General features: G+C 30.9%; 1 protein-coding gene and 1 pseudogene across 2 annotated transcripts; one reads left to right on the top strand and one right to left on the bottom strand.

Moving 5' to 3' along the window:
* The first annotated feature begins 79 nt into the window (after nt 1–79).
* Nucleotides 80–3,217, top strand: LOC149880725 (uncharacterized; annotated as a pseudogene). The gene is made up of 7 exons (XR_016445822.1): nt 80–322; nt 612–723; nt 970–1,053; nt 1,319–1,545; nt 1,721–1,938; nt 2,570–2,729; nt 3,045–3,217. The product of XR_016445822.1 is annotated as an uncharacterized LOC149880725 (transcript).
* A 3,358-nt stretch (nt 3,218–6,575) lies between these two features.
* Nucleotides 6,576–24,719, bottom strand: LOC149880726 (von Willebrand factor A domain-containing protein 5A-like). Its single transcript, XM_090069114.1, has 2 exons — nt 24,514–24,719; nt 6,576–9,116 (listed from the first exon to the last, which is right to left on the bottom strand). Exons 1-2 carry the CDS (start codon nt 24,621–24,623, stop codon nt 6,674–6,676), a joined length of 2,553 nt encoding a protein of 850 aa, XP_089925240.1. The 5' UTR covers nt 24,624–24,719; the 3' UTR covers nt 6,576–6,673.
* Nucleotides 24,720–24,961: the final 242 nt, after the last annotated feature.

Here is a 24,961-nt window from a genome sequence, read left to right on the forward strand (position 1 = left end):
TATTTAAAGAATGGTGAGTATTATGACACATGACTATTAATATTGATTACTAAATTTCAGCTGATGCAGTTTTGATTTTACTATACTAAAATGTATGCAATTGTTGAATATGTTGAGACTAAAGAGATTGATTTTTTGCCAATGAAGTGGATGGTTGATGGAAATAAACAGAATGTTAAAAGTTTAATTAAAGATAAAACTGCATTAAACTTTTACTATCCGCCAGTAAAAGCAGCAAGTAAAGTGTCAAATGCCAAAAAAATATGCAGTAACCCAGAAGAACACTGGCTTTTATACAAAGTGCAAATTCTTGGAACTGCAAGTTAGTACTATTGTTGTTTTTAGAGATCCTTCTATGAAGGATCTGGCTTTCTCTCTTAATAAGATTTTTAGAGCTCCTTAAGGGACTCTGATTTAGTCATTAATAAAATGGTTTTGCAATGGTAGAAAGGAGAGCACTCTTTTCTCCCATTTCTAAAACATTTAGAGCACTCATGTTTGCAAAGAAAAAATAATTGTTTAGAGCATAATACTTAGCTATTGATGTGTAAAATTTTTCACGGACATTGCATGTAATCAATGAAATGTACACAAAATATAATTTGTTCTAGACACTCTTAAAAGCGCAAATGAAAAAACAAAACAGGCTGAAAACACATCTAATGTTGACTATGACACAGATGATTATAATAACTGTAGAAATTTGAAAACACAAAAAATTAGGTTAGAGAATTCCAGTATAATTTGTTTCACTCATGTTCAGAGTTAAAATAAATGTAAATATATATTAATTTTTTTAATTTAATTTTAACTGTAGAATAATTGTTTTCTGATTTACAGATCATTTTAGAATTTTTCATTCAAATTATTTTTAGCTTGCTGTCTATTGTTTCAATAATAAAATCAATTAATAAAATTTTTTAGTTTAATTTATAATATTTAAAAATAATAATTGTCACTTTTGTTTAGAAAAAGAAAACATTCTTTTGACTATGAAAATGATGTTGCTGATGATGAAATTGAAGACTCTTATCAAGAAAACAGATTGATTACGTAAAAAAATTAAATCTATAAAGTTCTAAATTGTTTATCTAAGATCATGAGACAACAAAAAATTATAAATAAATAAAATAGTATTAATAGAATGGTTTTTGTTATTTTTATCACTTCAAATTTTCAGATATGAAGGTTTTTTAATAGATGGCAGGTGTGGTTCTTGGTTCTTTAATAGATGGATTGCCGTAGTAATAGTTTTAAATGTGAATATAGTTGGTAAATCTAGTACATTTATACCTATTTTGTTATCTTGTTGTTTCAGAAATACAAGCATCTCTATGGTTACAAAACCAACACCACCTCAACACTTAAGGGCAATACAATCAAGCTCACACTCATCTTTGTCTCAAAATGTGCCTGTATTAAAACACCTACCACAATCCAGTACCTCTGATCACCAGCCTAATGTAATACAACCTGATATGTTACCCAATCATTCAAAAAATATAATGGAAACATCAGCTCAGGTGTTAAATTCAATAAACTCAAGTAAGCTTGTTTTTGAAAGTTGCTGAGTTCCATGATTATTAGTTTTAAAAAAAAAATTGAAGTAATTCAAATTATTGAAATAGTGAGAGTATAACTTAGATTTTGAAATTGAGTTTTTGACTGTATTGTATAGCATATTGTAGAGTATAAAACCAAATTTTTAAATATGATTTAGCTGTTCTTATGCAGAAGTTATTAACAACTCTTGAAGAAATAAAAGAAACTCATAAGACTCATTCTGTAATGTTACAATCTATTATGTGAAAATTAAATACACCTCAGTTGGAAAATGATAATGAGTTGCCAAATGACATTCACTTTCCCCTTTCTAATATCAAAGATATTAATGATTTGGAGGAGCATCTAAAAGATCAATCAATAAAGAGAACACTGGTGAGTATTTTATTTTCCATGTCTAACAATATTATTTTTCATAACTTCATGGTTTATTTTATGTTTTATGAAATAAATAAGTGATGTGTAAACTAAATGTTTTATAATTACAACCTAACCCATGGCCTGGGCATGGTGTTAAACTGATCCTATATTGGCCCAGGTGAGGTTCTTTAGCTGTGGTAAGGTACTTAGTTAATTTAGCTGTGGTAAGGTATCAAAGTTTTCCATCTCCTAGGAGATGGAAAGCTTTGAGGTTAAACCCCCAATTTTAATGAGGAGTTTGTAAATCTAGGCTGAAGGGCCACTGTAGTTATGGGGGCCACTCATTTTTTATTAACAGTCTCTCAACTCTTAATTTTGACACACAAGCCTTGTCACAAAATTGCTGCATGGAGAAACAAAATGAGTGTGGTTCTTCCTGAGGTGGAGAGTGGTGGGATTGAACCACAAACCTTGTATTTACAAGGTGGATGCTCTACCACTACTTCATCTATACTTAAAAGCCTAATCATATGTGTTATCTCAAAGTCTTCGAAAAATGTTACATTAGCAAATGTAATTGGCTGTAAAAGAGTACATACATAATTCAATCATTTACTAATTTAATTCAACTTGATACTTTTTTCAGACTTGTATTGTATCCAATATTGGTGGAAGCTCACTAAATGATGCCATTAAAAGAATGATGAAATTCATTCTATCTAATAACCTTGGAAGACTGTGTAATCTTTCTGGGCAATCTGGAAAAGTTTGTTTTTCGAAACTGGAAATATTTGAAGTTGTCTGTGGTATGTTATTCTATTCATATAATAATCTTGAGACGTGTAATTTAAAAAATGTTTTTTCTGTTTTTTTTTGTCTTGTGAAATTTTTTTAATAAAGTTTGTGTATTAATACACAAACTTTATTAAAAAAATTTCATACCAGCAACTGCGGTATGGAAATTTTCAGCACTTAATTTAAACGGTCAAATCAAAACGTGTGTGTGCGTGTGTGTGTGTGTGTATATATATATATATATATATATATATATATATATATATATATATATATATATATATATATATATATATATATATGTAATTCTTCTTTTGTGCGTTTAGGTGCAGTTAAAAGAAATGCATTAACGACTAATGCAACCCAAAAGGAGATCGAAGGCGAATTGCGCAGGTGGTTCGCTAACGCCCGAGACCGGGGCGAAGACAGCCGAAAAAAAAAAGTATCTGTAACATCTTCAGATTCTTTATTATCAGAAATATAGTTAGAATTCAATATATATTCGACTATTAATTAAAGTATAAAGCATGCGAGGTTTACTAAGTTTCAAATACATTTGAGGATTGTCATGCGGTGATACTCATGCGTGTGCCATGCGGTGATACTCATGAGATTGCCATGCGGTGATACTCATGCGTGTGGTCATACAGGTCGTAGATTGGTCCCAAGATGCACAAGTTAAGCTTAACAAACGGTCTCTGTGGGTCACATCCCAAGCAGTTCCCATGCGGGCCCCTTCCAAAAATAATGCCCTGCGGTTCCCGTGCGGGCCCCCTGGACAAAACCTTGTGGGTCCCGACTGGGATTCCCGTGCGGGACCCATACTTTAACTAACGTGGGACCCGTGCGGGTCCCGACTTGTTTGGCTGGCTGGGATGTATGTATGCATGTATGTATGTATGTATGTATGTATGTATGTATGTATGTATGTATGTATGTATGTATGTATGTATATATACATGTCTGTGTATATATATATATTTATATGTTTATATATATATATGTATTTATATATGTATATATATATATATATATATATATATATATATATATTTATATTTATATATATATATAATGTAAAAAAGCTGTTTATTTAAAGACTTGATTATCTTTTAGTTATTGCGATAAAAACTTTTTGTCTTCTGACCTTTAAATAGTATTTTTTTTTTACCATTTCTGTTTAATTGTTATATCAGCATCTTGCATGAATGTTGTTCTAACTGTTTAATGTCTAAACAAAGTTGATCTAAATACAAAATTACTGTAGCTATGTGTGTTAACATAATTGATATTTACATTATTTTTATCATAGTACATGTAAACTTCTTACAGAAGTGTTTACTTCTGTAAGATTTAGGATGTAACAAAAGCATATCTATTTATAACATATTTGTTAATGCTTTTGCAAAACATCAGCATTTTGTTGTAATAACAAACGCGGGTTTGCTATTACAACTAAATGATGTAATAGTAGCACAAGAAAAATCAAAAGCAAATGCAAGAAGTTAGAGAAATTTTTCTAGTAAACATTTGGTTTCATTTCAACAATATCATCATGAATAACGCAGAAAACATTCAAAATAATGGCGATTATTACAAAATGACATTCAGCCAAAATACTGTAGCCACCGCAATCGGGCTGGTGTTGGTCTAGTAACAAATGCTATTGCAATGGCATACGACTACTTGCTAGAAACTTGCCAGACTCGCGTGAGTAGGAGCCGTATTTAATTTAATAATGCCACTATTTAATCAATGAATATCACTGATGGAACCATCCGAAGCCAAACTTTTCTTTATTACTATTGTTTTAAATAATTGTAAGCCAACTAGCACATATCATCAGCAGTTTTTTAGGTTACTTATGCTGGTGTGTTGGTTGATTCAACCTGTATATATTGCTTTAGGACATTGAATCCGCCATAATCACATTTTTCGTATTGAGCTAGCGAACATGTCAGTGACAAAAAATTTTAAAAGAATATTTCTGTCATACAAAAATATCTGCATCATAAACAATTGCCATTTATGTAATGTTTTTTAAAAAAATTGCAAAAAAATTTCATTAAACATTTTTTTAAAACACTTGCAATGCTCAATCACATTCCTTTGTTTCAGTATTTAAAAGTTCTTAGTATTTTTGAACTACCAAATGCAACAGCAATCAAATGCGATAGTGGAAACACAAATTTAGAAAAACAAAAAAATAGAGTGAATGTCAACGATCAATATCACATATTTGCTGTGTATGATGACAATATAAATTAACAACATTTTTATTTTAAAAACATTCAGTGAAACTAAGAACATGGTATTAATTGGAAAATAGGTTATATAAAAGGCAATTACAGGGGATATTACACATATTCCCTATGTGTAATAATTTACATATAAGGTATGTGTGAATATTTTCATTCAGCCTGATTATATATTGTAAATACAGAAAGTAGTAAATATTCAAACTACTTCATCGCATAGTTTGAGTTTCTTTTTCTACATACTTGAAATTAACTTTTTCGCTGGTTAAAAAAACAATTAAAAAAAGCTCCCCACTCCACCCCCCGAAAACAAGGTTTTAAATCCAAATTTTGAAATCGTCTCGAATTTTTTTCGCAGATTTTTTGCAAAATGAAAGCGCGTACTACGTTTTTATAAGCTTTTGTATAAACGTATTGGATAAAAAATCTTTTTGGTTATAAATCTAATCATTAAAAATTAACTAAGTTTATGGAACTGCAATAATTAAGCTTTCCTTTGCCTGACTTTTTTAATAATTACGTTTTACGACTAAATTGTTTTTTTTTAGAAATCAGGCCACACTTTTTTGCTTGTTTGAATATGAATGACACGGAACAAAGGTAGTAATTCTTATTTGTATGCTAAATATCTGCAAGTAGTCGCATAAGTGTGAAGTTTCGTTGGTTAAATTAAGACTTTTAATTGTTCTCAACTAAATTGTTTTTAAATTTTTGGAATCAAAATTATCACTTTAAAGAGAAACTTGAAAAATCAAATGTGTTTATCACATCTTCCTCTAAGTGCAGCTTTTTTTGTTAGAAACTTTGCTAATACTTATCCAGTCCTTTGCCTCATCAGTTTCAACATAAAACCTTAGATAAACTTTGTTTCATTTTTTAAAACCCATTTTATTCAAATAAGAACAATCAAGCTTAAGAACTCTTAGAGAACAAATCAATATCTCAAAAAAAAAACTGTCTAAAGTTAAGATTCAAAAAATCACTGTTTTACATGAGTTAAATCGAACAAGATCCAAATAAAAACATGATATAGACTTTATATAGACATCAAAACACATGATATAGACATCAAAAGACAAGATATAGACATCAAAACATGATATAGATTTTTATGACTTCTTGTTTTTTTTAGGGGAAAAATAGTAACTGTGAAGCTTTAAGTAACAAGCAACTTATAATTTCCATTTTATACCATCAATAATATTTTGTTTCTTTCTCTCTGGATTTGTATTATAAGAACAATAGCAATATTGTCATGCATTGCGCATTTATGTAAGCTGTAAATGAAATAAAATTTTATCAAAAAAGGTGTTTTGATTTAAAAATTCAACCATTGCGTAAAAATGGAAAATCATGAACGCTTTTAAAACACATAGACATTTTTTGACAATCAAAGCATATTTATTGTTCAAATGTTGTAGTCTGAAATTCAGCTTTAAAAACTTTATAATCATTATCCAACTTTAGGATGCTTTTAGGCAATCCGCATTTAAAATTACTTCCCAGTTTCAATCAAACAGCAAACCAAAATAACTACGAATTGGTGTTGCGTTTTAAACAAACAGGAGAAAATCTTGTATTAAACGAAGAAAAGTTGTACGGAAAACAATTTTTTTCATAAAAAGAAAAATATTAACTTTAAAGCACAAAAACTTCAGCGACATAATGTAAATATCAGGGGAAGATATTTTGTCAAACTACTCGACAAAATATTTAGCTGCGTTCATCAAATTCTCTTCATTTGCTGTATTTATCATTTGTTTCGAAATAAACTTCTTAGCCTTCAAAACCACCAACTCCCACAAATCTTTACGATTGACCAACTTTTCAAGAAGAACTATGGCTAGAGCAGTGATCCAGAGCTTTTTATTAGCATAATTTGGACATGCTGACTCAATGTCAGACTGACTTTTTCCTAAGCTACTTAAAAAGACATCTCCCCAATGGAAATGTCCGTCAGCGGATTGTAAACCAATTATGGAGGATAGTTGGTCTTCTACTTTAGCTGTTATTGCTTCAAAGTCTAAGAGTTTTTTATTTTCATGAGATAAACCCATGCTATTTTTAGGAGCTTTAACCAATTTATTGGAATCAATTGCCAATAGTGGTTTGGACTTAGATTTCAATTTTGAGGAAGAAAATGCATTCCTTAGACTAGCTGTCAATATACATCCAAAAGATTTGGTTTTTTTTTTTCCCAAAGCACCTTGGACTGTTGTTTTAACAGCACAACAAGACGGTGGTAAACAAGCTCCATAGTTTAAATCTCCATAACCACTTAACGTATTAGCACCGGAAACAAAATTTGATTTAAAATAAGATCCAAAGGGAATTTCATTGTTGATTTCTCTGGTTATCATTTCTAGTTCAAAGCAAGCATTAGGCTCTTTCTTATCCACACCAACAAAACTCGTGTAGTTGGATGCCAGCTTATACTTTATGCCGAGTTTAATTATGGCATTTTTGATTTCCTCGTTTGTGACTGCGTCATCTCTAAATAACGATTCTGTAATATCTTGGATTCTCTTTCTTGCTGCCAGTTGGTGAACAAAATTGCCTCCGATTAAACAAGATTTTCCTATTGGCAGTTCAACACTCAATGGACCGTCGGGAGTTTTTGCATTAATTGTCACACTTTTTGGAGTGTTTGTCTCATTTTCAGAGAAAAGGTGATACGCCAACAATCTTGAACCGTCATAGATGGGAGGGATTTTAAGCGGAGATTGACCATCTAGGTGAGGCAGTTTTTTTGCACACAAACTTCTCTTTGGCTTCATGTAACCGAGCAGCGTTTTTTGTGTTTCTATCTCCGGTTGTTCAGCTTCTTTTACTTTATTAACGAAAATTCCATTCCAAATTATTTCCACTTCAGAAACTGAAGGCTGTAGAGCTCTTTTTAACTGGGTCATCACCTTTGGTCGCAGATCTTCACCGAGAGCAGCGAAAACAGCTGTTCCTCCTGCAGCTCTCGCTATTCCTTTCACCAGATACCTTGATGTGCTCGTCCCGAGTCCAAGTGCGAACACCCTTCCGTACTCACTATTTCTTTTTACAAGATCAATAACATTTTCAGCGTTGCTCACTTCTCCATCGGTTAGCATAAAAATCTGCCTCAAGTGTCTTGGTATGGGCGACTCAGCAAAGATTGCTTGGAATGGTTCATATATCTCTGTTCCGCCGTAATTTGCTGACATTTCTGAGACATACTTCTTTGCGGCAAAAAGTGTGTGGTCATCATACTTTTCACTTTTCTTGAACAGAGAGTCAAATGCTGATCCAAAGCTAAATATATTAAAGTAGCAATCAGTTGGTAATGAGTGTAAAAACAGCTCCAATGCCTTCTTAGCTTGCTCAATGCTCGTGCCGCGCATTGATCCAGATCTGTCGACAAGGAAGATTAGTTCAACCGATTGTTCTTTCAGTTTGAAGCTTGGAACCAGCGATACCATTCCTGCTAACATTGGATCCTCAGACTTTTCAATGAAAACCATCGGCTCATGCGGGCTAGAGTTTTCAATAAGAACAACAATGTCTCGATTAAGATCTGATGTTTTTCCTGCAATCGAAGCTTTTGCATAAAACTGACCATTCTCGTTTTCACCTGAACAAGTTTCAGTTTTCAAGTAATGGCTTGGACTCTTAATGGATATAATTTTATGTTGAGATAATACTTCAAGATCAAATGACAGCGGCGCAGGGCTGTTCATGCTATAAGGAATAGCAGATAAAAATTTTGCTGCTTCACTATTGTCTGTTGGCGGGACGTATCTTGGAGATACTGTTGTTGGTATGGTCAAACGAGCTGCCGTTTCTTCAGCTGGCAATTCTGAGATATAAACAACGGTCAGTTTTGCTTCTGCTCCTGGTTTCAATTGTCCGAGCTTGATCCTGAAAATTTCTGGAGTTGTCTCCTCCATAACAACAGCGGTTTTCCTCATGGCAACGGCCTCGTAGTACGTCTGCCGCGCTTCTTCTTTATTGCGGACTTCAGTTTCAATTATCCGTCCATCGATCTCTGCCGTAAAGTTGATCACGGTTGCTTCCTCCTCGACAGGGAACATGTAAACGGTTTCAATTGGGTTTGACTCGCGGTTGACATACTTTTGCTCGATAGTGACTTCGGCAACAAACTCAACAACTCTAAGCAAAAAAGAGTTTGGTTTTTATTACGATCAACCATAAGTCACGCTTACCTATATCTCTAACTAGCTTCAAATAAAAGGACCTATCAGATATGCTCTGATGCTGCAACTGCTTGATGGTTTAGGTAAACTCAGGATTAAATTATTGCTATTAGATATATTTTTTACAGTGGCTGGTTACTAATCAGGATTACAAGTTTCTTAAGGTAAAGCTTTTTTAATATTTACTTGTTACAATTAATAAAAATTCGTGTTTTAACAGTTTTTTTTTTGTTTTAGTTTAATTTTTACAAATCTAATTTTAATTTCCTCCCTTTCTTTGGCTATACATTACTGAAGAACAAAAATAATCATTTGTTCGATGATTGTTAAGTTTGAATTAACGATCTTGGTTTTTTTAAACATGCAATAATTTCTTTCATTTACACCTTTTTCAAATCTAGTTTAAAAAAATGATTTTTAAAGTGTTTGTAATGAACCATTAGCAACTGTTAATTGTTTAGATCATGTGTGACAAATTGTAAAACCGTGGGTTAATATTAGCATGTAAAAGTCTTCAAACTTTTGAAAAAAGTTGTTCAAAAAAAACATAGAACACTTTAAAAAACATTCATGTGCAAATGCATAAATTGTTTTAAGAAGAAAAATGAAAATTGCTTATGAGGGGATACTTAGTTTTAAAACATTTTTTCGACAGGGTAACTCCTTTTAACCCAAAAAGTAATAAGAGCTTTCAAAACTTTTCACAGTTGTGCTTTTTTATAAGTTATTAACAAAGAAAAAAACAAAACAAACACGTCCCGACTGATGCTATGTGGGCCAAGATTATGAAGATAGTTTTGGTGTTTTGGAATCTTGGTATTGTATAGATTTAAATCAGCGTTCTTTGTATACGTGGTTAACTTGCAGGTTTTATTATCGTGGTTACTTTTAATTTCAATAAGAAGAAGATTAAAACTTTTGAATAACCTTTCTTTTGACATTTTAAACATTGTTTCGCTGGCTTTTTCAGTGAGGTGCTGAATTTTGTGAAGCTTATTTCATCAATAGTAACTTTAAAAATAACTGTTTAAAAAAGTAACTATTTAAAAAGATATATTGACGAAATGAAATTACAAATTAGAACTCAAACTCAACGGCATCAAAGAAGTTTAAACGAGGGAAAACATCATCAGTCTGCAATAGCTACCCAAAGTAAATCATGAAGAGAAGAAATTAACTGGGAGAAAACTAAAAACTTTAATGTAGATACAAAAACTTTTGATCGGGAGGTTCGTGAGGCTGTTAAGATTCATAGGCACCAATGATCCCCGGTAAATAGCGGTATTAATCTCGATAATGGCCAATTTGTTAAAAATAAATTTTTGACACCATTTTTCACTTTTTTACGTAAAGGTAAAATAGAAAAAGGCATTCAACTGCTAATGTCAGTTAATGTTAAACTGTTTTTAACATAAAATAACTTTACAGGCGAAAACTTCTCATAATAAATTATTTGTATTCAGAGAATACGTATTACTTGATTTTTTCCTTTATATATATATATATATATATATATATATATATATATATATATATATATATTTATATATATATTATAATTATTAAAACATCATATACGGTATCATACTATTATTTCTTGTTTATGTAATATTTCGGCTCATATGGTGAGAGCCATTATCAAACTAATAAAACCGTTAAAAAATTCTAATAAACGTAATCAAATTATGTCATTGCAACATCATATATTCAAGATTTCTTTAGTTTTACAAAAAACGGTTTCCAATAGTGAGTCATCACCAAAGTGCCATTGCCGCGATTTAAAATGTTTTCTTTTGGTTTTGTGTTTTGTATACGTTGTATTTCAATGGCCTCACGAACTTTCCTTGTGTAGTTGTTGGAAATTATATAAAGTGTTTTAGGTTTCTCCCAGTTTATTTTACCATTACAATGTTGTGAATGTTCGACTATTCCAGTTTCCCAGTTGGCTTTATATATATATATATATATATATATATATATATATATATATTGATTGGTTATGTTGATTGGTTATGTTTTATATCAAAATAATATAAAGCTCTTGTACGTAAAAGAGTGCTCAATATTTTAATAATAGAGCAATATAATTGATGATTGGCGCAAGGCACGATACTTTAAGTACTATTAAAATGTTTTTCTCCATTTAAATAACAGATATACATATATTTTGCTCCTATTAGTTAAGCACTCTACTAAAGCTCGTCAAGTAATGGAAAAATTTAATTTAAGATACTCCATCAAAAACATACCTATACAATCAGAAAAAGAATACAAACTAAAGCTAATCGAGAAAAACGAATCATTTCTGAAGAAGTTGAGATGGAAGGCGTTATTTTTCATTAACAGCAAACTTACTCTCAAACACGATCATAATTATTCAAACTACGGAATTAGTTCCGTAAAATGTCCATCTGAAATAAAAGAAATGGCTTCTTTCGAAAAGGATATAATACGTCTTATTAGGACAAAAAATTAAAAAAATGCAAAAACAAGTTCTAAAATAAAATGAAAAAGGACATAAAAACCATACAAATGTTTTCTAAACGCTAATAAAAGCTGAAAAAACGTCAAACATGTACAAGTTATATCAAGAAGAGTATAACCACCTTTTGATTAATACTATCACCACCACCTACAAAAAATCTGACACAAAAGTAAAAGACAAAATAAATAATGAAGGGAATAATGATTTGCAAAACCACGATGTTAATAATAAAATTAAAATAAACGGTTCTTCTGGATGTTTTATCTCATTGAAAGATCACAAAGAAAACTTTAGCAAAAATACCACTGTTCGGTTCTTAAATCCAGCAAAAAACGAGGTAGAAAAAATAAGCAAAATTATTTAATCTCAAATCAACAATGAACTCAAAAGTAAGATTCTTGCGTTTTTTAAAAGCAATCATTACTTGATAAAATTATTAACTTATTTTCTCCCAACTTTTAAAATAGGAGACAGAACAAAATAATTCTAACCTCGCGATATATACATACATACATACATACATACATACATACATACATACATACATACATACATACATACATACATACATACATACATACATACATACATACATAAATATATATACATATATAGATATATACATATATATATATAAACATATATATATATATATATATATATATATATATATATATATATATATATATATATATATATATATATATATATATATATATATATATATATATAAATATAGCATTTTGAGAAGCCTGCTGGGGGAGATTGGGCTCTGAGTCTTGGAATGGACGCTTTTGTTTTCGCTTGAGCTTGGCAATTTGGCGGAATAAACACTCACAAACTTTAGAAAAACGAGTTTTAGGTTTGATTAAAAAGTTAAATTTGTCTCAAAGTGGTAATGTTTTGGTACAACGGTTGTTTTCCCATCACAAAACTTCCCAATCTGATATTGGCAAGAGATACAAGTTGTCAAGGTACTCTCTTATTATTGAAATCAAGATCTTTCTGTATTTGTTGAAGGATTTTTGATATGTTGTTTTTGGTCAGCACTTGGTAAACCTTTTTCATGCAAAGGGCACAAACAAATTTTCTGCATTCTTTATGGGTCTTTGCAAACGTTGGTATCTTCAAACTTTACAATTATATTTACAATAACCTTGTTTACAATTTACTTTGTTTTGTACAACTCACGGTCGTTCAGAAGTTATTATACGCAAACGCAGTAGTAACTTAAAAAAATTCAAATTTTATTAACAGCTACGGCCCGTAGCAAACAACTTTTTTATTTAGTTAACTGATTATTTATATATGTTTCCATATAAATCAACATTTTAAACTCTTTCTAAAACTGAAGTCATAGTAAGCATATCTCAGATGCATAAGAAAATGATTCAAATGAGATAAAGATTATATCAAATAGTTTAAAGTCGCGCTTTTCTAAGTAAATTCAAATTCTTGAATAGGCTAATTTGTTTACACTTTTAAAAACACCTTATCTAATATTTTGAGCGTAGAAATTAAATAATTTTATTTTAAATTTAGATGAGTTTTTATGGTATTTAACACTTTTATCAGATCTTAGAACTCAATTTTTTTTTCTTGTAAATAAACATACAAACACACACACAGATATATTTATATATATATATATATATATATATATATATATATATATATATATATATTATTATTATTATTATACAAACTAAATAATTAGCTTAGTTGATATAACATTACTTTAAGTTTCACGCAATAGCAATCATCAGATTTTATAAACCGTAAATAGACGTAACGACAAAATATACGAAAATAGTGCTATGGAGTGTCTGCTAAGTCAAAAAATGTGTGGTAATGAAGCTCTTTGCACAGCGATCTTTTTATAATCACGATGGAAAAAAGATTGCTTCGAAAATGTACTAGCTCCCATTGTGTATTAAGCGAGTGGATAATAATACGGCGTTTAAAAAATTATAAGAAACTTTTTATGATTATTTAATCTTTAATAAACATTTCCTGTAGCCTTACTAATCAAATAGCTATCAATTTTTCTTTATTTTCAAGATATTGCAGCATCTAGCTATGTTCATAATAAAACCACTTAAAAATGAATAAACTTTTTTTTTTGTTTTTATTAGTATTTTAACGCAAAAGCGTGGTCCTCCAAAACATTAGTTTATAACATCTGATGATCGCTATTGTGTGAAACTTTAAGGAATTTAATATAAACTAAGCTAATTATTTAGTTTGTATAATAATAATAATATATTTGCTCTACTTATTCTACGCTGTAGTAAGCACTCTTACTGGAAGTATTAAAATAGTTTCTGCAATACTATATACACATATATATATATATATATATATATATATATATATATATATATATATATATATATACTGTCGTCCGAAATATTAGCAACCAAATAAAAAAATGCTTTTTTCCTTCTTTGAATACTAATTACAGCAATTTAATTTTTTAAATTATGCTTTGAATGCAAAATGCTTAATGTTACATATAAGAAAAAAGATTTGTACATAATAAGACTACTTGAAAATTATTAAAACTCACGGAAAATCAGCAGCATAAGTGTGGAAATAATGTACAAAGGAGTTGCTGTGTTTTAATTATTAGTACTTAACCAATGAGAATTAAACTAATTGTTAATTTTTGTCCAGAGCTGAATATGGAGTGCATTTTTTTTATGATTAATTTAAGATCGCATATATATGCTGTTTTGGATTATAATGGCAGGAAACAAGTAAAATTTTGCTTTTCGAGAACGAATTGTAAAAGATTTCAAGAAAGGAGTCAAACAAAAGGAAATCCCAACGAAATACTTCATTAACAAGTCAATTGTATGTCGAATAATCAAACAATTTATTAAGGTAGTCCTTTAGAAACAGAACATAAGGGCGGAAGACCACTCAAAACATGTCGTTTCACCAATCCAAAAATTATTCGTCATGTTAAAAAAAATCCTTATTCTCATAGAGACTGGACTATAAATGATTGAAATAGAGTTCTCTGGAGCGATATTTCAAAGTACAAATTTAAAGGTACTTTGACCTAAAGGTAAACACTTAGTTCTTAAATATACAAAAAGAACAATCAAGCATGGTGGTGGAAAAAGTGCTTGGTTTGGGGTTGTTTTTTCTGGTTTTAGTGGAGTTAAACCTATTTACCGAATAAATGGCATTATGAATCAGTATGTTTATAGGTATATTTTCAAGGAAAAAGTGTTTCCTCATACTGATATTAATATGGCTCTTTTATGGACATTTCAATAAGACAACGACCCCAAACACACCTCTAAACTCGCTAAAGAATGGTTTGAAACAAATCAAATTAAAGTAATGAATTGGCCAGCTCAATCACCTGATCTCAACCCGATTGAAAATTTATGGTACCAAGTTGAACTCTCCCTAAAACACAAAGGACCCTTAAAACCGCCGATGAGCTATATAAAGCTATTGAAACCACATGGAATGAGATTACACAAGAAAAAGTTAATAAACTTGTAGAGTCTATACCGAGAAGATGTTCCTTGATCCTAAAAAGTAAACGATATGCCATTAACTAATGTTTTGGAGGACCACGTTTTTGCAAACAAACATTCACGTTTATTTTTTTTCAAGTAGTCTTATTATGTTAAAACCTATTTTCTTATATGTAACATTAACCATTTTTTTCATTTAAAGTGTAATTAAAAAAACAAAATTGCTGCAATAAGTAGTCAAAGTACAAAATTTTTTTAGTTTTATTTGGTTGCTAATGTTTGGGAGTACTGTGCATATATATATATATATATATATATATATATATATATATATATATATATATATGAATTAGACAATGAATTAGACAGTAAATACAATACATTTTAGGATGATTTTAAATATATAAAATCAAGAAAATGTTAATATACAAAGTTGTAAATGTTAAATTTTATTTTCATCAATATGAGACCCCTTGGAGCGTATAACAGCAGCACATAATCTTGGCATTCGGGCTAATAATTTATTCATGGTTTCCGCTGTTATCTCATTCCAGGCTTTTTGTAAACGTTCCCATAGCATTTGCTGATTAATAAAAGATGTTTCACCTGCTTCTCTGATCTTCCGATCCAGTTCATCCCACAACTTTTCGATGGGTGATAGATCTGGTGATTGAGGAGGCCAAGTCATAATTTTGCAAACTTTTCCCCTTTCTTTTAGTTTCAAATAATTTTTGCATAATCCAGATGCATGTTTTGGATCGTTGTCCTGCTGCATGATGAATCCTTTCCCAATTATACGAATACCAGATGGAATCGCGTGCTTAACCAAAATATTATGGTACATGTGTTTATCCATGGTAGATGTGATTTTAACTAAATCTCCAGTTAACCCATTGCCAAAACATCCCCAAAGCATAATATTACCACCTCCATGTTTTACAGTACTTTGTATACATTGAGGAAGCACTCTTTCATTAGGTAAACGCCTAACATGCACGCGACGTCGGGTACCAAAAAGTTCGAACCTACTCTCGTCTGACCATAGAACTTTCTTCCAATCTTCTAATCCCCAATTTTTATGCATTTTTGCCCATTCCAATCTTTTCTTCTTATTTACTGCCCTCAACAAAGGTTTACGTGCAGCAATGCGTCCAATTAAGTTGACTGATCTTAGTCTTCTTTTTACAGTATCAGTTGATACTGGCTTTACCCTTGTTTTGTTGAGTTCTGCTGTTAAAGTTGTGGCTGGAATTTTTCTATTTCTTTTGCTGGACACAACAATAAACGTATTTTCATGCCGTGAAGTAACTCTTGGTCTTCCAGAACGTGATCTGTCACTGTTGGAACCAATATCATGCAATCGTTGTAGAGCATATCTCACACCTGATTCGGATATTTTTAACCTGGAAGCAATTTTTCTATATGAATAACCTTCTTCACGTAAAATACATATTTTGCCACGAAGTTCTTCACAATATTCTTTCTTTACTTTCACCATTTCTCAAATTCTTTATTAAATTCAAGACATTAAATGCGCACACTAATGCCATTTTCAAGTATAAATATAAACATAAGTCTATTAAAAGCAACCAATTAAAATTACTGAAAACATCCTTACCATGCCGGAAAGTATCATGCTACTGTCAAACCTAAGCTTACAAAAAATATTTTGGTTAAAACTTTTGTGCAGTTTTAAATTTAATAAAGAATACTGAAGAACTTTATATGTATTTTACGTGAAAAAGGTTATTCATATAGAAAAATTTCTGCCATGTTTTTAGCAGCAGAACTCAACAAAACAAAGGTAAACAAAATTATTTGAAACAAAAAGAAAAGGAAAAAGTATGCAAAATTATGATTTGGCCTCATCAACTTTTTATATTTACATTTTTTTCTTTTTATATATTTAAAATCATCCTAAAATGTATTGCATTTACTGTTCCTTGCAAATATTACACATGAGCGGAGACTTTTGCACGGTAGTATATATATATATATATACATATATATATATATATATATATATATATATATATATATATATATATATATATATATATATATATACAGGCGCCTTTGAATCTGCGGCGCCTGTGTGCAATGCACACAGGCGCCGCAGATTCAAAGGCGCCTAGAAGATTATATGAAATATAACTTTTATTCAATATGAAATGATATTTTTTTAGTTTTTAATTTTTGTAAAGTAGTTTTTTTCTTTTTTTATAAATAAAAAGGCGCCTCCAAATGAATTTTTATCACCAAAGGAATCTTAGTTTCTGTTTTTTTTAAATTTAGATAAGTAAGTATTGTATTGTCAGCGCCACATAAAAATGTTGTCAGTTAATTTTCATTTTCACACTTTGAAAAGGAATTTAAATTTTATAAGCAAGTGAATTTGAATCATAAACTCACTGTAAGTGAATTTGAATTATAATACTGAGAAATTAAATATCAAAAATTATATGCTGTAACATGGATTGGAAACGGAAATTATCTGGTTGGCAAAACAAACAAAATAGGGGAAACAGGCCCTCTGCAAGTTAGGCAAAATGAAGACATTTCTGATAAGAAAATAGTTGAAAAAATCGATACACATGAGCGTGAGTATGATGAATATATTGTAATTGGTGAGAAGTCTGTATCTGAAACTGACGAAACTAACGTTAATGTTGAATCAAATGCTAGCACTAGTACAGCTAATAAAGTTGAATGAAAAAATTGCGACAAAAAAATTTTTTTTTCATGAATTGGTTTTGACAAAGGTATGTGGGTGTGTTTCCTTTGTCTTAGCTATTACTTTGTCACAGCAATCTTGGTTTCTAGTTAGGTAAAGTAGAGACAGTTATTAAGAATATAACTATGTTTAATAAGATCATACAGTCATTATATTGACAATAAATGCTTATTTAAAGCCTTAATTAAAATAAAAATGTTGTTGTTAAATAAATGATGATGCTGATGATGAAGATGAGGTGACGTAGATGATGATTATGATGATGCATTACGCAGTGTTTATATTCATGAAGTAAATTAAGCTAATAAATCAATAAAAAACTGCATATAAAGTAAAAGATTTTATCTAAAATTATTAGAAACATTTTGTGAAACTTTTTACATAACGACAATTTTTATTTCACAAACGATATAAATAAAATGTTATCAGTTTAGGACAATGGTTAGATGTAAATTTTGAACAGGAGTGCTAAGATTTTTTATAAGTAATAAAAAGTTAAAAGATTTATATAAGTAAAAGTAGAAAAACTTTTATGTTTTACCGCTCAAAAAATATGTAACAGACTTTTAAATTTGTAAACAAATCAGAGAAAAAGTTTTTTTTTTAAGTAGGTCCTGTTCAATCATAAAATATTATTCCTCTTTCATTTTACTTACTTCTTAATAAAATTAAGTTACCGATACACTACTAACAGCCAAAAAGCTGGTGAAAAAGTAATGAAAAACTGGTCTCTAAGTAAAAATTCATTCTGTAACGAAGCCATTTTGAAAGTTCAAAAATTTTCATTATCCAACTTCGCTTGCGCACAAAAACCTGTCGCTTATGGACAGAGTTTGAACGACCGTAAACTGCCTCTTCCGGAAAAAACTCTGAATACGTATACAAAGTTCAAGCTTTCAAAAATGCTCTTAAATCAACGTAATAAATCAAGTTTTGAAAAAAGTTATAAAAATATGATAACCTAAATATTTGATTAGTAACATTTCTTATTTTATTAATTTTTTTCCTACAGCATGTTTACTGTATAAAATCAGCACTGACAAAATCCGAATATAGATCGTTTAGTTTATAAATTCTTAGAGACACAAACCTCCATTAAGATGTAAATGATATATTTCAAAACACCTCAATATGGACTCCCATAGACATGTACTATTACCAACTAAAAGGATTTTCATAGTGTATTTCATTATATAAAGACCTTAAATCTACACCCCGTGATCTCTTGGAAACGAAAACAAAGCTACTCAGCGATCCGTCAAGCTCCAAAAGTATACTATCACAAAATTTAGTGGCAACTTTAAAGACTGCTCACGATTTTGGAATCAATTAACGATAGAAGTCAACAACTCAAACATATCAAACATCAGCAAATTCAACTATTTACTGGAACTCATCGAAGGAAAGCCCAGAGAGGACATACTTGGTTTACCGCATTCATTTGACGGATGTGACGAAGCTAAACGCATACTACAAGAAACTTACGGAAAAGATATTTGGGTTCACAAGGCATTAATTAAAGATTTGGAAGGATTACACAACACAACACATACAAGATCAAAAAAGTTTACGACTTTTACAATAAACTTGCAAGAACTGTACGAACATTGAAAACTATGCAGAAACTGCAAACGGCTCAATCATTCATGTATTCATTGATGGATATAGTTGGACCAGTTCATGAAATACTCACACAAAACGATGATGGATGGGAAGAATGGGGTCTGGAGCAACTTGTCAAAAAGTTGCAAAAAACATTGAAAGGAATCCGTTGAACTCAACTTTTAACCCAAGCGACGAAAAAACAAAGGGCGACAAAAAGCACGCAAACGTAAAGTCAAGGTTCCATGAACACCGAAGCACTGCATTTAAACAATACAATGGCGGTCTTTATGACAAAGAAATCATGGCAAATAGTGGTATGAGTGTTACAAAATTACAAAGCGAAGATTGTACCAAAGTATTAACTGTTGCAAGACGCATGGAAATTTTAACTAGCAAAAGATTATATTTTAACTGAATTGGTTACGAACACTCGCCGGAAAATTGTAAATGAAGAGGATACAGAGAGTGAAATAAAAAACATCACACATCCATATAGGAGCAGTACTTGATGCGAGTACAACTATTCAGCCGACTGAGATTGGAAAAATAAACGGCGAAAAAGCAAGAACAATGTTAGATACGGCTGCTGGAAGTTCCTATATATGTACAAACTTGATAACAAAACTTAAGCTGAAATCTACAAGAAAGGAATATAAAAGTATTGAACAGCTCTATGGAACAGTGGACAAGCGTGTGAAAATATATAAGTTACGCTAGGATCAACAAAGACACCTTGATCATGTGATTGATTGATTAATATCCTTGATCATGTGATTGTGTAAAAAGATGAGTGTTTTTTTTTCTTTTCTGCGTTGGTGGAATACATCAACGCAGAAAAGAAAAAAAAAAACACTCAACTTTTTACACAATCACATGATCAAAGATATTAAGAAGTATTTTGCAAAGCTGAGGAGACTGTAAGTTAGAAATAATGAAGGGAATTACAAACTTCAACCTCTTCAAATAATACTCGGTCCCCCTGATAATCAACAAATAAAAACCATGGAGCCGGTAGTTCTCTGAAAAAATCCTGATAAAGAATCAGGAGCCGAAATCCGTGGAAAAAGGTGTTGTTAAACTGCCAAATAACAGAAATCTGGCTCCTTCAAGATTAGGAAGTGTAACGACTCGATTGAAAAAATTAAAAAACTAGAACAGTATAATGACATAATGATGGTTCAAATTAAAGAGGCAATATTGGAAATGGCACCAGAAAAACCTAAGGGAGAAATTATTCACTACGTTCCTTATCAGCGGTAACCGAAGAATGCCAAGTCAACAAAAACGATGACTATTTATGATTGTTCAGTTAGGAAAGACACTTAATCACCTTCATTAAACGAGTGTCTAAAAGTGGGACCAGCGCTGCAACCATTAATATTCGACATACTCATACGAAATCTGATGAACAAACTCTGCGTTTCAGTTGATGTGAAGAAGGTATTTCTACAAATTCAAATACACGAAATGGATAAAGACGCACAAGGCTTTTTTTCGTAAAAGGACTTAAAGAAAATCGACATAATGGAGTTACAGTTTACGAGGATGATTTTTGGAACAAGTTCAAGTCCTTACTTTCTTGGCGCTATTAAAAAGCATATATCAAAATACAAAAACATTTATCCGAAAAAGTTGCTTGCGTTGGATAAAAATACTTTTGTCGATGATAAACAAGCAGGTGGAGAAACGGAAGAAGAACTTATTAGGTTTAAAAATAAATCAATTCAAATCTTATTGGAGCTGGTTTCCAGCTGCACAAATGGTATAGCAACGTAAGCAAATTGGAAAGCCTAGCTGACTCTAAATCAACAAAAATACTTGTGATTCCTTGGAACGAGGAATCAGATCAACAATTGATTGACTTAACTGCTTGAATCAATGTCGGAAATAAAGAAGTGATAACAAAAAGGATGTTGCTCTCCGCTATCAACAGTGTCTTTGACATATTGGGATTTAGTGCACCTGTTTTAATCACTGGAAAAATACTTCACAGCCAATTATGCTCGTTAAAACTCGGATGGGATCAACAAATTCTAAATGAAATTTCAAGAATGGAAGTCCTGTCAAGCCAATAAGCATTAAAAGAACTATTTTAATTCTGCGGAGCGTTCTGTCTGAAGGTATCATTGAATTGGATCTCCATGGATTTTCAGATGCAAGGTAATCAGCAGTGTGTGCATGGGTCTATATAGCAGTGAGCCATCAATATTCAAAAACGACCAACCTACTTGTAGCAAAAGCACTGATTACTTCAAGGGATCTTAGTATTCCTAGACTGAAGCTGGTAGCAGCGCACACCTTGAGCAAGTTAATGAATCATTTTAGGAAGACATTCAACAAGTATGTTATTGAAGTATATCATTTGGTTGACAGCACTCCGGTACTTTTCTGGTTAAAAGAAAGGGGCAGTTGGTCACAGTGTGCCAAAAACCGAGTTCAGCAGATCTATTAAATGGAAATTATTTGGATGATTTTTGAATGGAGAAGTAAAATGGCTTTATGCCCCAACAAATGAAAACTCAATTGATTTTAGAACAAGAGAAATTATTAAGCTTCAATGGACCGATATGGTTAAAATACAAAGAAAATTGGTCAATCCAACCAGAAATAATTGAAGCGCCGTACACATCATATAAAGATATCAGTGTGAAAGAGAGCGTCAGTGAGTTAACAGAAGAAATAAAGGGGCATCATATAGGGGAGAGTATGCACCCATGATCCTAAAGATTTATCCGGCCATATTACTGAATACATGTTTTCACTTTGCCCTCTAAAGTAAAAGTAAATGATAGCAAACTTTAAATTTTATTGTTATTTAATGATTTTACGGACCAAAATACTTAATATAAAATAAAAGTAAAAAAAATAAATAAAACTCAAATTGGGATCAAGGGTGCATACCAGTATGCTACTTTGATCCTACATATATGCATCCTTGATCCTGTTTTTGTATACATGATCCAAATCCATATTTATACCGTGACTGTGTAAAAATTGTTTTTAAGTCATTTAAACAATGCCTATATTGAAAACCATTTCATTTTTTATAAATTTTATTACAACATTACTCCTCTTATAAGAAGAGAGAAAAGCAAAATTAATGAAAAAAAAAATGAATGCAACAAAAAAACAAAAATCAATGGTAAAAAGATGTTATCTTTTTACTTAGGAGATACCGTGGTGCGACCAAACAAAGTCCTATGCTTTAAGAAAGTCCTAATTAAAGAAATGATAAATTTTGTATATATAAAATAAACATTTAGAGAAGAAAATTTAGTTATTTTATCTAACTAGATATCTAGTTAAAACAACAAAGTTATTTTCCGCAAATGTTTCTTTTATATATACAAAATTTGTCATTTCTTAAATTAGGACTTTCTTAAAGCATAGGACTTTGTTAGGTCACACCACTGTACCATGAGTAGCATACGAGAAAGATTTTGGATTCCAAAATTGAAAGTTGCTGTAAAAAAGTTCATTCGTGAATGCAATTTATAAAAGCGATATATAGTGAAACCGCTGTTACCACTAACGAGAGCAATCTTACCACACTTTTGAACTGAAGGTACCGAACCGTTTTTGGTTACAGGTGTTAATTTTGCCGGTCCGCTTAAGTATAGAGCGCCAGAAAAGTTGGTTGAAAAATCTTATTATGCACTGTTACATGCCCTTGTACAAGTGCCGCCTACCTTGGACTTTATTAAGATCTATCGGCAGGTTAATTTTAGAGAATTTTAAAGGAGTTTGTTGCAAAAAAGGGACCACCACAAATGATGATTAGTGTAAGGCAAAGACGTTTGTGGCAACAGGGAAGTGGTTACTTATACTTAGGAAGGATGAAAATCTAGCTACTCTGGCCATAAAATGGAGGTTTAATTTATTAAGAGCGCCGTGGTGGAAACCAGAGCTGAAGAGAATATCTTGAAAAGAGAAACAAGACTGGCGAAAATGGATGCAAGATAAAAGATCAATTGCATTATGGAAAACGAGATGAAAAATAGTTGATTAAAGTCAAAGTCTCAGCTTTAATTAGGGGAGGGTGTCGTTAATAACGTCTTCAAGATGCAGTTAGCGTTTGTGTAGGTGTTAATATATGTAGGTCGTAATGCAATTAATGTGTCAAAATGACGCGCTTGTAAAACTGCATAAAAGGGAGAGTAGTTTGTAAATTGTATGAATCGCAGTCAGATGGAAAAAAATAATCAAATTCTTAAAGAAAACAGTGACTATTAAGTGTCTCAGGGAAAGTCTAAATAATTCCCAGCTGTAAGCTTTGAAGTGTCAGAGCCATTTTAGTTTGTTAACTCAGATTTTTTTTGCATAATTAAAAGTAGGATACGGACCTACTCATCTCAGACAATATAAAGCTTATCCCAAGTTCTTAGGGATAGTGATAACAGTAAAATCGGTCCCACTTCCCGTCATGGTCGATTTATATCTTCATTAAAGGTCTCGGATATCATTACAATATTTATTGAAACAAGCTCTCTATACTTTGTTTCAAATATGACATTAAAATAAGTATTCAAATTAATCTAGCAGACAATGAATTGACGATAGTTCACCAAGTTGATATCTATACAATTGTGAATAAAGTTCTATTTTCATAATTGCTTATAAAAATCTAAATCTGGTCTGTTCAGTTTGTAAGTTGTTGAAAACTAGAACAATTTTTTTTCAATATAAATTTTTTTTGCAAGTCTAAAATGCTAGATGAATATTTTGATTGCTCCGTCAAACTAGCATTGTCGTAACCTTACTATTACAAGTTCACATAAAAAGCTGTTCACAGTGCAGTAAATAAAAATCAAAAGTAAGTTATTATTTTTTCTTTTTTTTAAAAAACATTTACTTGCAATATATATTTTGGCTCTCAAACCTTTTAATTTTTTATTATTGGATCTTCTTCATTTTGAGTCTAACTACCCTGTTATAGATAGTGATTACTATAATAGCAACATTTATGAGACATACTTTTGCATTTAATTTTGTCAATTTATCAAATGTGATATAAAGAAACTTTCTCACTTACTTGGTCTTGATGCTGACAGCTCTTAGAGGAACTGGAACTCTTATTTCATTGAGGTGAAAAGTTAGTCCACAAGATATTGATTGAAAATAGTCGTTATTATCGTTAAACATTTTCGTTATTTTGTTTTTTCTAGGTTTGAAAGTCTTCAAAAATGGCTTTCCGATAGTGAAACTGCTATTGTCATCTTACTTAAATGAGTCAACTATACAAATATTTTCTCAACAAAGATTATTATTAAAGTACCGCACTGTTTCTTTGTTTGACGAGAATCATGCTTTAACTAAGTTTTTTAAAAGTGCATAAGTGTTTTTTTATCCAATTTAATTATTCATTTCACTTTTCTAATGTTCATTTAATTTATTTGATATTTATTTGAATTAATTTTTTTTTTTTCAGGTATTGATTCTGGAGTCAAGGTTGAAATTAAAGAACACTTTAATTGAAAAAA

The sequence above is a fragment of the Hydra viridissima genome, unplaced genomic scaffold (genome assembly GCF_058129835.1).
Source record: "Hydra viridissima isolate aposymbiotic clone 2 unplaced genomic scaffold, HvirCarnegie_v1 scaffold_12, whole genome shotgun sequence".
In the NCBI taxonomy this organism is placed as follows: domain Eukaryota; kingdom Metazoa; phylum Cnidaria; class Hydrozoa; order Anthoathecata; family Hydridae; genus Hydra; species Hydra viridissima.